General features: G+C 43.8%; 6 protein-coding genes across 6 annotated transcripts, besides 37 other annotated features; all 6 read right to left on the bottom strand.

Annotated features, from left to right (window-relative positions):
- Positions 1–760, bottom strand: Tc00.1047053506755.279 (hypothetical protein, conserved; the record flags this gene model as incomplete). The annotated part of the gene is made up of 1 exon (XM_813676.1): positions 1–760. A coding segment is annotated over one exon (760 nt), but the record flags the coding sequence as incomplete, so codon positions are not given.
- Positions 1–5,962: a sequence feature (heterozygous, Esmeraldo-like haplotype).
- Positions 1,146–1,177: a sequence feature (T-rich).
- Positions 1,214–1,268: a sequence feature (A-rich).
- Positions 1,297–1,330: a sequence feature (AT_rich).
- Positions 1,338–1,379: a microsatellite.
- Positions 1,671–1,703: a microsatellite.
- Positions 1,746–1,777: a microsatellite.
- Positions 1,893–1,929: a microsatellite.
- Positions 1,965–2,007: a microsatellite.
- Tc00.1047053506755.270 (hypothetical protein, conserved) lies at positions 2,038–2,886 on the bottom strand (the record flags this gene model as incomplete). Its single annotated transcript, XM_813674.1, has 1 exon — positions 2,038–2,886. The coding sequence occupies one exon, from the start codon at positions 2,884–2,886 to the stop codon at positions 2,038–2,040; it is 849 nt and encodes a 282-aa protein (XP_818767.1).
- Positions 2,892–2,927: a microsatellite.
- Positions 2,988–3,015: a microsatellite.
- Positions 3,211–3,230: a microsatellite.
- Positions 3,326–3,388: a microsatellite.
- Positions 3,424–3,456: a microsatellite.
- Positions 3,488–3,521: a microsatellite.
- Positions 3,614–3,637: a microsatellite.
- Positions 3,655–3,675: a sequence feature (AT_rich).
- Positions 3,712–3,739: a microsatellite.
- Positions 3,774–3,922: a sequence feature (T-rich).
- Positions 4,003–4,025: a microsatellite.
- Positions 4,046–4,100: a sequence feature (A-rich).
- Positions 4,249–4,288: a sequence feature (A-rich).
- Positions 4,303–4,333: a sequence feature (AT_rich).
- On the bottom strand, positions 4,338–5,018 carry Tc00.1047053506755.260 (mitochondrial RNA-binding protein 2, putative; the record flags this gene model as incomplete). Its single annotated transcript, XM_813673.1, has 1 exon — positions 4,338–5,018. The coding sequence occupies one exon, from the start codon at positions 5,016–5,018 to the stop codon at positions 4,338–4,340; it is 681 nt and encodes a 226-aa protein (XP_818766.1).
- Positions 5,017–5,060: a microsatellite.
- Positions 5,227–5,255: a sequence feature (AT_rich).
- Positions 5,340–5,375: a sequence feature (C-rich).
- Positions 5,457–5,481: a microsatellite.
- Positions 5,922–6,380, bottom strand: Tc00.1047053506755.250 (mitochondrial import inner membrane translocase subunit Tim17, putative; the record flags this gene model as incomplete). The annotated part of the gene is made up of 1 exon (XM_813672.1): positions 5,922–6,380. The coding sequence occupies one exon, from the start codon at positions 6,378–6,380 to the stop codon at positions 5,922–5,924; it is 459 nt and encodes a 152-aa protein (XP_818765.1).
- Positions 5,963–6,444: a sequence feature (areas merged during assembly that could not be assigned to a particular haplotype. This can correspond to areas where the two haplotypes were merged or to regions with more than two copies in the genome that were merged during assembly.).
- Positions 6,445–6,741: a sequence feature (haploid, Esmeraldo-like haplotype).
- Positions 6,641–6,670: a microsatellite.
- Positions 6,742–6,886: a sequence feature (haploid, non-Esmeraldo-like haplotype).
- Positions 6,788–6,810: a microsatellite.
- Positions 6,887–9,014: part of a sequence feature (heterozygous, Esmeraldo-like haplotype) that runs on past the window's edge.
- Tc00.1047053506755.240 (hypothetical protein, conserved) lies at positions 6,963–7,433 on the bottom strand (the record flags this gene model as incomplete). The annotated part of the gene is made up of 1 exon (XM_813671.1): positions 6,963–7,433. The coding sequence occupies one exon, from the start codon at positions 7,431–7,433 to the stop codon at positions 6,963–6,965; it is 471 nt and encodes a 156-aa protein (XP_818764.1).
- Positions 7,433–7,453: a microsatellite.
- Positions 7,453–7,477: a microsatellite.
- Positions 7,640–7,661: a microsatellite.
- Tc00.1047053506755.230 (hypothetical protein, conserved) lies at positions 7,870–8,739 on the bottom strand (the record flags this gene model as incomplete). Its single annotated transcript, XM_813670.1, has 1 exon — positions 7,870–8,739. The coding sequence occupies one exon, from the start codon at positions 8,737–8,739 to the stop codon at positions 7,870–7,872; it is 870 nt and encodes a 289-aa protein (XP_818763.1).
- Positions 8,887–8,935: a sequence feature (CT-rich).

The raw sequence follows: 9,014 nt of genomic DNA, 5'->3' as shown, positions 1-9,014 counted from the left end.
CAATCATCCAACGAATCATAATCGCCAAGTCACCGTGGGACTGGACCTTCTCGCCTTGGCGTATAGACGACACAATATTGTTCACACGACCTTCCTCACCAACGCCCATACGACGTACGGAGTCTGCCAGTCGCTGCATCGACGAAAGCTCCTTTTGCGCGCTATCCAACACGCGTTCACGGTTGGTGACATCCACCACGACGCAGCGTTTCAAAGAGTTCACCACACGATCAACCGTTGGAAATAAACTCAACATTTCGCGGTTAAACTGCTCCACCGATAGTGCCGGTGATCCCCTGACACTGTCCGGACGCATGACGCCTGTATTTTGGCGAATATCCTCCGTTCGCTGCTCCAACTCCGCGCAAACATCCTCGTACTCCTTTAAAAGACGTTTATTGTCAGCGCTCAGCCGCTCGCACTCTGTTTTATAATTGATGACTCGTCCGGATGCATCCTGGGCGTGAATATTGGCGTCCCCAAGTTTCTCCCGTAATGCCTCCAACTCCTCATTCTTCTCCGCGATGGTTTTGTTCAACTTTTGTATTTCGCCCTGCGCCAACTGCAGGTCGTGTGTCAAGACATTAATCCTGTACAACATGGCCTCGTTCTCCTCCAGCAACTGCCGTGTCGTCGGGTCCAAGTCGTACACAGGCAGTGCGCTGCCGCTGACACTGCGTGCCTCCTTTCCAGGCACTGCGGTCGCCGTATTTACCGGGCGCTCCGCCATCGGCGATAATTCCCTTCCGTCGTAACTCATCGGTCTGAATTGCACCAAAACACACACACACTTCTATTAAATTTATTTATTTCTCTTCCCCCCTCCCTTCACCACCTCTACACAAATAAAACAAATAAATAAACAAACAAAAAAAAAGAGAATGTATGACCTCCCCGTACTTGTGAATGTTGTGTTGCCTGAAATGTGAAAACAATCGGCTGGTGCTTCTACTGCTCCCTCGACCGTATTGGGCAATTCCCCAATAGACACACACACAAAAAAAAAAAAAAGGAAAAAGAGATGAGTGAAGAGTAGGCACGCAGCAAACAGGAATAACAGAGAAAGAGAGAAAGAGAGAAAGAGAGACATCAGTAAAACTCCATCAATGGACCCATCACATCGCAAAGCGGGATAATTAATAAGTAATAAAAAAAAATAAAATAAAAATAAAAATAATAAAAATTTAAAATGTAATAACTATTAATTTACCCCTTTTTTTTTTTTTTTCTTTTCATTGCCTTTTCTTTTTTCTTTTTTTTTTTTCTTTGCTGATCGGATTATAATTCTTTCACATGTTTTTTTTTTTTTTTTATTATTATTATTTTAAATGCCTTCCCACACAAACAAAAAAACAAACAAAAAATAAATAAATAACAAAAATTTGGTTCAATACTAAAATATGCATGTAAGCACGCATATGTGTGTGTTTGTGTGTGTGTTTGGTTGGGGGTTTTGGGCCTCTCGTTCCCTCCATTTATTTTGCCTCTTTTTATTTTTTCCCCCTTTTTTCCCCCCTTTTTTTGGGTGTTTTTTTTGGTTTTCACATCACTTCTTGGGTTTTTATTTTATTATTTTCTCCCGTATCGTCTGCAGGCAAATAACACCACATGGAAGGCAAATACACAAAGACAGAGAGAGAGAGAGAGAAACACGCATGTGTATAAATGAGAAAAGAAAAAAAAAAAAAAAAAAAAAAAACAAACTTCAAAATAAAATCTTCTTTTCATTTCTTTTATTTTTTATTTTTTATTTTTTTTATTTTTTTTTATTTTATTTCTCAATATGGATAAATAAATGTATAAGAAAAAGAGCCCAGCTCCAATAAGACAGCAACAAACAAACAAAAGAAAAAAAAAAAAAAACTTCAATTGACATGTATACACGCTTGTGTAAAAAAAAAAAAAAAAAAAAGCAAAAAACAACAAAAATTTCCAAATGTCTCACTTTATTTGAAATGTGCTGGTACATATATTTTTATTCATATATATATATTATATACATTTATAAAGGTAGAGAAGAGGGTAATGTACATGTGCCTACCGTATAGGGGTTTGTTGTTTCCTTTGGGAGAGTGGGGGGGTAGTAAAACATTTGTTTATTCTTCTGGAAATCTGCACCGCGTACGGGTCGACGTGTCCGACACGTTCTTCCAAACGCCGAAGAGCCTCTTCCAATTTCTCCCGCCGCTCCCGTTCCATCATTTCCCGTCGCATTTTCGCCAGTTCCATACGATTATTTAGTTTACATTGCCGCTCTCTGGTAGTATTAACTTTCTTTTTTTCAAGCTCTATGATGCGGTGAAGTGAGGCGGATTCCTTTTGAAGTTCATAATCAATCAATAATTTCCCACGTCTGTCGTATTCTTCGGCTGCACGTTGAAGAACATTCAGGCGCCGTTCCTCGCGCTCCATCATGTTTTGTATAGATATCCGCTCCGCCAGCGTGAGGGGCTCGGAACACTTCGTGTAGCTGTTGGAACAGGTGCTGCGGTATGCAGCGCAGCGAGCGGAATTTATGAGGCAGCGGAATCGCATATTTGACATCACATCTGTTGGGGCACTCACCGAAGCCGTTTGCGCATCGTGTGAACGTTGCCTGTAGCTTTGGGAACGGGTCTGACTGCGGCTTGTCAACGGTTTCTCTGAAAAACTGTGCAGCCACTTATCGTGGAAGTCAAACATTCGGCCATTTTCCATCTCAGCCGCTTCCCGCTTCTCAAGCTCCTTGTAGTTCTGTTCCCCGTCTCCCTGCGACGGAGGTAAATCCACCAGCGTATGCTCGTTGCGATATTCCAATGGATTTACCGGCGCAGGACTTTCCCTGGGATCAAGTTGCAAGGCGCCGTTCCCATTCCCGCAAACATTACTCTTCTCAACCATAGTCATTTGCAAATAATAATAATAATAATAATAATAATAATAATAATGTATGGGCGTATGTATATAAAGATATGTACTTTGTGTTATATAAATGATTCGGGATCCTTTTGCTGTTGTTGTTGTTGTTGTTGTTGTGTTTCTTTTTTTCCTTCCCCACCCCGTATGTATTATTATATTCGGATCCTCACTTTCTTCTCTCTCTCTCTCTTTTGTCACTCGCCTTATATATATGTATATGTGTTTATATGTGTGTTACCCGGTGAAGGCATAATAATTGAGAGAGGTGGGAAGGGGAAGGTGGGAGGAGGAAAGAACAAAGGAAATATATATAAAAAAAAAAAAAAAAAAAATAATTTATTTGTACATTTAAATAAATAAAATTGGAAAAAGTCAGTTGTATTGCCTCCAATGTAATTGTACCGCTTAATCCCCCATACGGAACAGTACACACACGTACACACACACACACATACACACATACACACACGTACAGATACAGACACATACAAAGAGCGGCGGAGACTGGGGTATATTTATTATTATTATATATGTATGTATGTATGTATGTATATATGTGTCTAAATGGGACGGTAAAAACAAAATGAACAATAAATAAATAAATAAATAAATAAATAAATAAAAAGTTTCACTACATGTAAATATAAGAGTGTAACTGAGGTAGAGAGAAATAGAGAGAATGAGAATGAGAACAAAAGTAAAGAAAGGCATCCAATTTTTTTTCTTTTTTTTTTTTTTTCTCTACCTTCAATTTGCATTTAAAAAAAAAAAAAAAAAGGGTGGGTGGGTGGGTGTTGGTTCGTAGAACAATTCCCTCCTCCTCCTCCTCCTCCTCCTCCTCGTGCGTTTTCTCATCCCACATGCTTTCATGAATGAAGAGAAGAAACAACAAAAAAAAACAAGAAGAAAAAGGCAGGAAAGAGAAGAAGTAGAAGAGGGAAATAAATAAATAAATCCAAAAAAAAAAAAAAAATACACAAAATACAGAGAGAAAGAGATAAAAAGAAAGAAAAATAAAAATAAAGGGATGTCTTCATTCCACGCCCTCGTAGCCTCCATGTATGTTTGTGATTCCTTTTTCTTCCCTTTTTTTTTTTCCGTCTCTTTATTTATTTATTTATTCATTTTGTCTTTCCGTCACATTTACTTCCTTTTTTTTTTTCTTTTTTTCTTTTCTTTCTTTTGTCTTCTTTTCATTTCTTCCTCCGTCCCCGCCCCTCCTTTTGACGGCCTCCTTCATGTCCTTTCGGCCAAATGGGCAAACGGTCAGCAGAAACGATTCCCACCTCTCCCGCCACGTAGGGTAACATACGGAAAACGCACCTGCAGAAGGCAGTCAAACCACCCCCTTTTCCTTTTCTTTTCATTTCCTTTTTTTTTTGTTTCCTTTGGGGGAGGAGAAGGTTAATTTATTTATTTTTTATTTTTTTTTTTTGTTTCTAAACAAGCGTGCGGGCAAATCCGGTGTTGTAGTGCAGCGCCTGTGTAAGGAATCGGTGAAGCATCAGCGACTCTGCAACATCAAACTTCACTGTCCAGTCAAACTTTTCCTCCTCGCCGTTACCGCCGTTCTGCTGCTGCTGCTGCTGCGGTGGCCGTGTCGATGTGCAATTAAGGATGAATGTGTGCGGCACTGCTGGGTCGGGGGCAAAAACGGCGTTTGTGAAGCGTGACTGCACCTCCACCTTGTCCAGGCGGCCCTCCAGCACGCCGAGGAAGCGGGCCGTGTACACGGCTGGCAGCATCACCGACACGACACGTTCCGCCTTGTTGCCCTCCTCCCCAAGTTTCTTCACCTGACGGTGATAGTCGAGGACAACAAAGCTGTCGCGGTGCAGCACACGCAACAGGTGGCCGCTGCTCATGTCATCGTCGTTCCAGTGCACAACATCAAACGCAGGCGGAAGCTGCGGACGGCGGGCGCGTAGTTGTGACGCAGATAGGCGGCGCCACCGTGACGCAGAGCCGCTAGTATTGGTGTCATGCTTGGCGTTGCTGTCCGCAGGGGCCTCACTACCGCTTGAGTCTGCACCCTGGAAACGTACAGGGGATAACGTGAAGTATCCCGCCACAACATATCGTTGGGCAAACACGGGCCGAATTGAAAGACGACGAAGCATATGTATATTATTAAATATAAATATATATATATATAAATATATGTTTTCCCCTATCAAAAAAAAATTTTTTCCTTAAAAATAAAATTAACTCAATCAAATAAAATGTATACCACGATCTATCAGTCAATTTAACTTGTATCTCTCTATTGAGCCTTTCCGTCCTCTTTTCTGCCTTTTTTTTTTTCTTTTTCTTGTCTTCTTCGGTCGCTAAATTTCTAAAAAAAATAATAAAAAAAAGTCAAGCACAAACACATGTAAAATAAATGCAGAAATAAAAGGAGTATCGTCGTGTTCAACACAATACAGTCGGAAGATAACGATGGGGGGAAGGGGAGGAGAAGGGGGAGGAGGGGAGGGTATTTAAAGAGATGCCGCGTATTTGTGTACACGTATGTATATGCATACTACATGCATTTAAATCTCCTTTTTTTTTTTCTTAAGAAAAGAAAAAAAAAAAAAAAAAGGACATGTGATGCACGTCAAAGGGGGAGATTGTAATAAAATCGTTGAAAACATTGAACTTCTCTCCTTTCTCCCTATCTCTCTCTCTCTCTGTGTGTGTGTGTGCGTCTTCCAGTGGTCTACCGCCTGTTATTTCCGCTGCGACAGATCGTTAACGATGTTCTTTACTTTCCCCATCGTTCTTTGCAGTTAAATATATTTCTCCCTCTTTTATTTATTTATTTCTTCCTCTTCTTTTTGCCCGCTTCGCTCCTTCCCCGCTCCAAATGCGTGAGAAGATGCAAGCCGGGTGAAGCACACACCCCACATCTACACACTGACGCAGGCGCCTCCATTCCCTTCATTTCCCTCCCCTCAACAACATGTGGACTGCACGCCCACCTAATCACCACCCGCCCCTCTGCCTCTTTCCCCTAACATTAAATATGCCCGTCGTGCGCCTCAGTGCTGTGCAAACCCAAGCGCGTCAATGATCCGCTCAAACACCAGCGAAAAGGCCGCACCGCCGATCACGCCGCCCAAAAGCCCCGGCGCCTTGTAGTACCGCCAGCCGTACGCCCCGCCGAGAATGGCACCGGACGCCGTTGGGTTCCACGCGTCCTTCCGCCCGCGTCGCTTCTCCAGCGCCACCTCAATCCCTCCGAATAGGAAACCAAAGTAGGCAAAATTGCCTCCAAGCTTGTTGGCGCTGCGGAGACTGTGACGGAAGAAGTCAGCAGTGCCCATGCGCTGCGTCGACGTCTCCGCGGAAATCATGGCACCGAAAAGGGAAAATCCAAAGCCCATGATGTAACCACCGACAACGTTCATTCCGGCTGTCGCCAGTGTGCTGTCCTTCGCCATCATGAGCGCCTTCTGCGCGGGGTCTATAGGGGGCTGAGGGTCAAGAATTGTTGACATCTACGTTGTTTGATCCTCGTGTAAATGTCAACGGATACAATCTTCGTGTGTGTGTGTGTGTGTGGGACGGCTGCCGCTATTGCTGCTGTTGCTAGGTATTATTAATATAATTAGTGTTATTAATTGTTTTTGCCGATCCCCCCTTCACCTTTTTTTTTTTCTTTTGTTTTTGTTCTAAAGTGCGGCGCAACAATGAGAATAAAACCGCACGGCACGCAATAAAAAAAAAAAAAAAGAAGGATTTTACTGCCGCACTGTCCTTTTCCTTTTTTTTTTCTTTTTTTTTTTTTATTCCCCTTAGAAAAATTGATCCTTCTCGTCCCTTCTACGCGGTGACAGGAAACCGGCTGACTTCTGTCTGTAAGTAACCCCACAACAATAAAGAAGTAAAATGCACAAAGAAGGAAAATAATAATAATAATAATAATAACGACAGAAAAGACACATCCCCACAAACAACATGTCTCTTTGCAATGAGTTGTTCTTATTTTACTCTTATTAGGAAATATATAAATATATCTACATCATATACGTGTATGCTTCCTCATTTCATTCTCTACAGGCGATGTAATCACACTTTACTCACATGACGACTTCTGGTCTTGACTCCAGAACGGCGATGCGTTGCTGTGATTCCTCACCTTCCGCGGTAACTCCAAACACGCCTACGAACTGACTGTACCCCGATAACAGACGAAGGCGGAGGTACCGGATGCCTTTACCGGCACTTCTCATATCAAGTTGCAGCTCCTCTATTTGTCTCGTGTCATCACTCGAACGAGTCAATATGCGCTCCGCCAATTTCTCAAAGGAATTTGGCAACGCCGTGGTGCATTTTTCCACCACAATGTGCTTTGCCTCGTGCAGTGCCAACTGCAGATGGGAAATATTAGAAGAGGCAGAGGTGCCTACAGAAAAAATGATGTCCTGCGGAAACCCGCCGGTAGTGAGCATAAATGTGTCAGATCGCCCATCAACAAGACATAATGGAGTCATGCTCTCATCGTCGTTGTGAAAAGAGATGTAGATTGGGTCCAGTGTCACAGGAGACATCTCTCTCTCTCTCTCTCTCTATATATATATATATATATATATATCTAGGTGTAAAGAAATATATTTTGGTCCCTTTCTTTGTGTATGTGTGCGTGTGTGTGTCTTCTCGCAGGTGATACTTCAGCTGTTGCAATCATACATAAAAAGTAGAATGGCCACAGTTTTAAAGAAAAGACAGTAATGGGGTCCTGTGGCTGCACAGAGACATATATATATATATATATATATGCATGCACGCAGCTGGAAGGATGGCTCTGTGTATATTACACAAACGATAATTTTTTATCTCTTATGCGTCATCGTTATCTTACTCTTTTCTTCACTTTCTTCCGAATTTGTTATTCAACTTACACGGCACAGCAGCAATAAAACAAACACCCACTCACAAGCACATGCTGCCGCTTTTTCCTAATCTATCCCATCGCACGCACGGCGGTCACTTACCCCGCCTGCCTTTTTTACCGCGCTGCCGCGGGCCCAACTCAAACTCTCTCGTGTACCGCAAAATGCCTTGCGACGGGCGATTCGGGTTCTCATCCCCGCCGCGCACATCCCACATGCTGTGTGCTCCCTTCCTGCGCTCCTTCACCTGTTGTGTTCGCTCATCATGCCGCACATCCCGCTGCACCCTACGGATCGTCTTGTTAAACACACGCAGGGTGCCGCTGTTAATGTCATAGCGGCCCGACTGCTTCAGCGGCGTCGGATCGCCCATGCGCCGCAGGAGATGTTCGCGTTTGAGTTGTCTGCGCTGGAATAAAGCGATGCGCTTGTCCTTCGCCGCATGAAGGGCGCTGCCCTTGGAGTAGTCCACCGCCTCCCCGCGGGTCTCACGCTCCCACTGCGACCGATCACGCAATTCCTTCTTCTCCTGCGAGACCTGCCGCAGACGATCTGCAAACCCCAGACCCGTTTTATTGTTCCGTAGGTGATCGTACGTGCGAAGCGGTGCGCCGTCACTTTTGTTGCTACCACGAGATAACGCAGAGACGGCACTTGCTGGTCTTTTTCCGCCAATGCGCTCAAACTGTCGCCACGACTCCTCAATGCGTTCCTCCATCGTGGCGTTCTCGGCGTGCAGGGCGGCAGTACGGGTGTAGATATCCTGCAGCTCTTCGTTGATTTTCTGATGGTGCACAAGGAGATCGCGGTGGTCCTGTCGCTTGGCCCCGCTGTTTTTCTTGTACGCCGCAACAAACTTTTCGTTCTCATGAAAATGAATGCCTCGGTGCAGCGATCGAGGACCGGGAATGACACGGCGTCGCTTTACAAGTTCGCGCGTCGCACGACTATTCAGGGGTGGCATCCCCAATGACACACGAGTACCACCCCGTCACAACCGTAAAAAGGAAGCCTAAAAGTTTTGGATTTTCCCGCGTGTTTCTGTCCGTGTACGCTCTTTAAAAGCTCCACTTCCCCTCGTTAAATCGGATGCCGCAGGATCCAACAGCACAAAAAGAGGAAGAAAGAAAGAAAAATAATAATAATAAAAATAAAGAAAGGGGCAGTCCATGGCCTTATAAACCACAACCCCACGCAGAATATCCATATGCACATATGCATGTATATATTTGGGCTTGG

This window comes from Trypanosoma cruzi, genomic scaffold (assembly GCF_000209065.1).
Source record: "Trypanosoma cruzi strain CL Brener 1047053516725 genomic scaffold, whole genome shotgun sequence".
In the NCBI taxonomy this organism is placed as follows: domain Eukaryota; phylum Euglenozoa; class Kinetoplastea; order Trypanosomatida; family Trypanosomatidae; genus Trypanosoma; species Trypanosoma cruzi.
The sequence above is the reverse complement of the archived record's forward strand: the minus strand, read 5'-3'. Positions and strand labels throughout refer to the sequence as shown.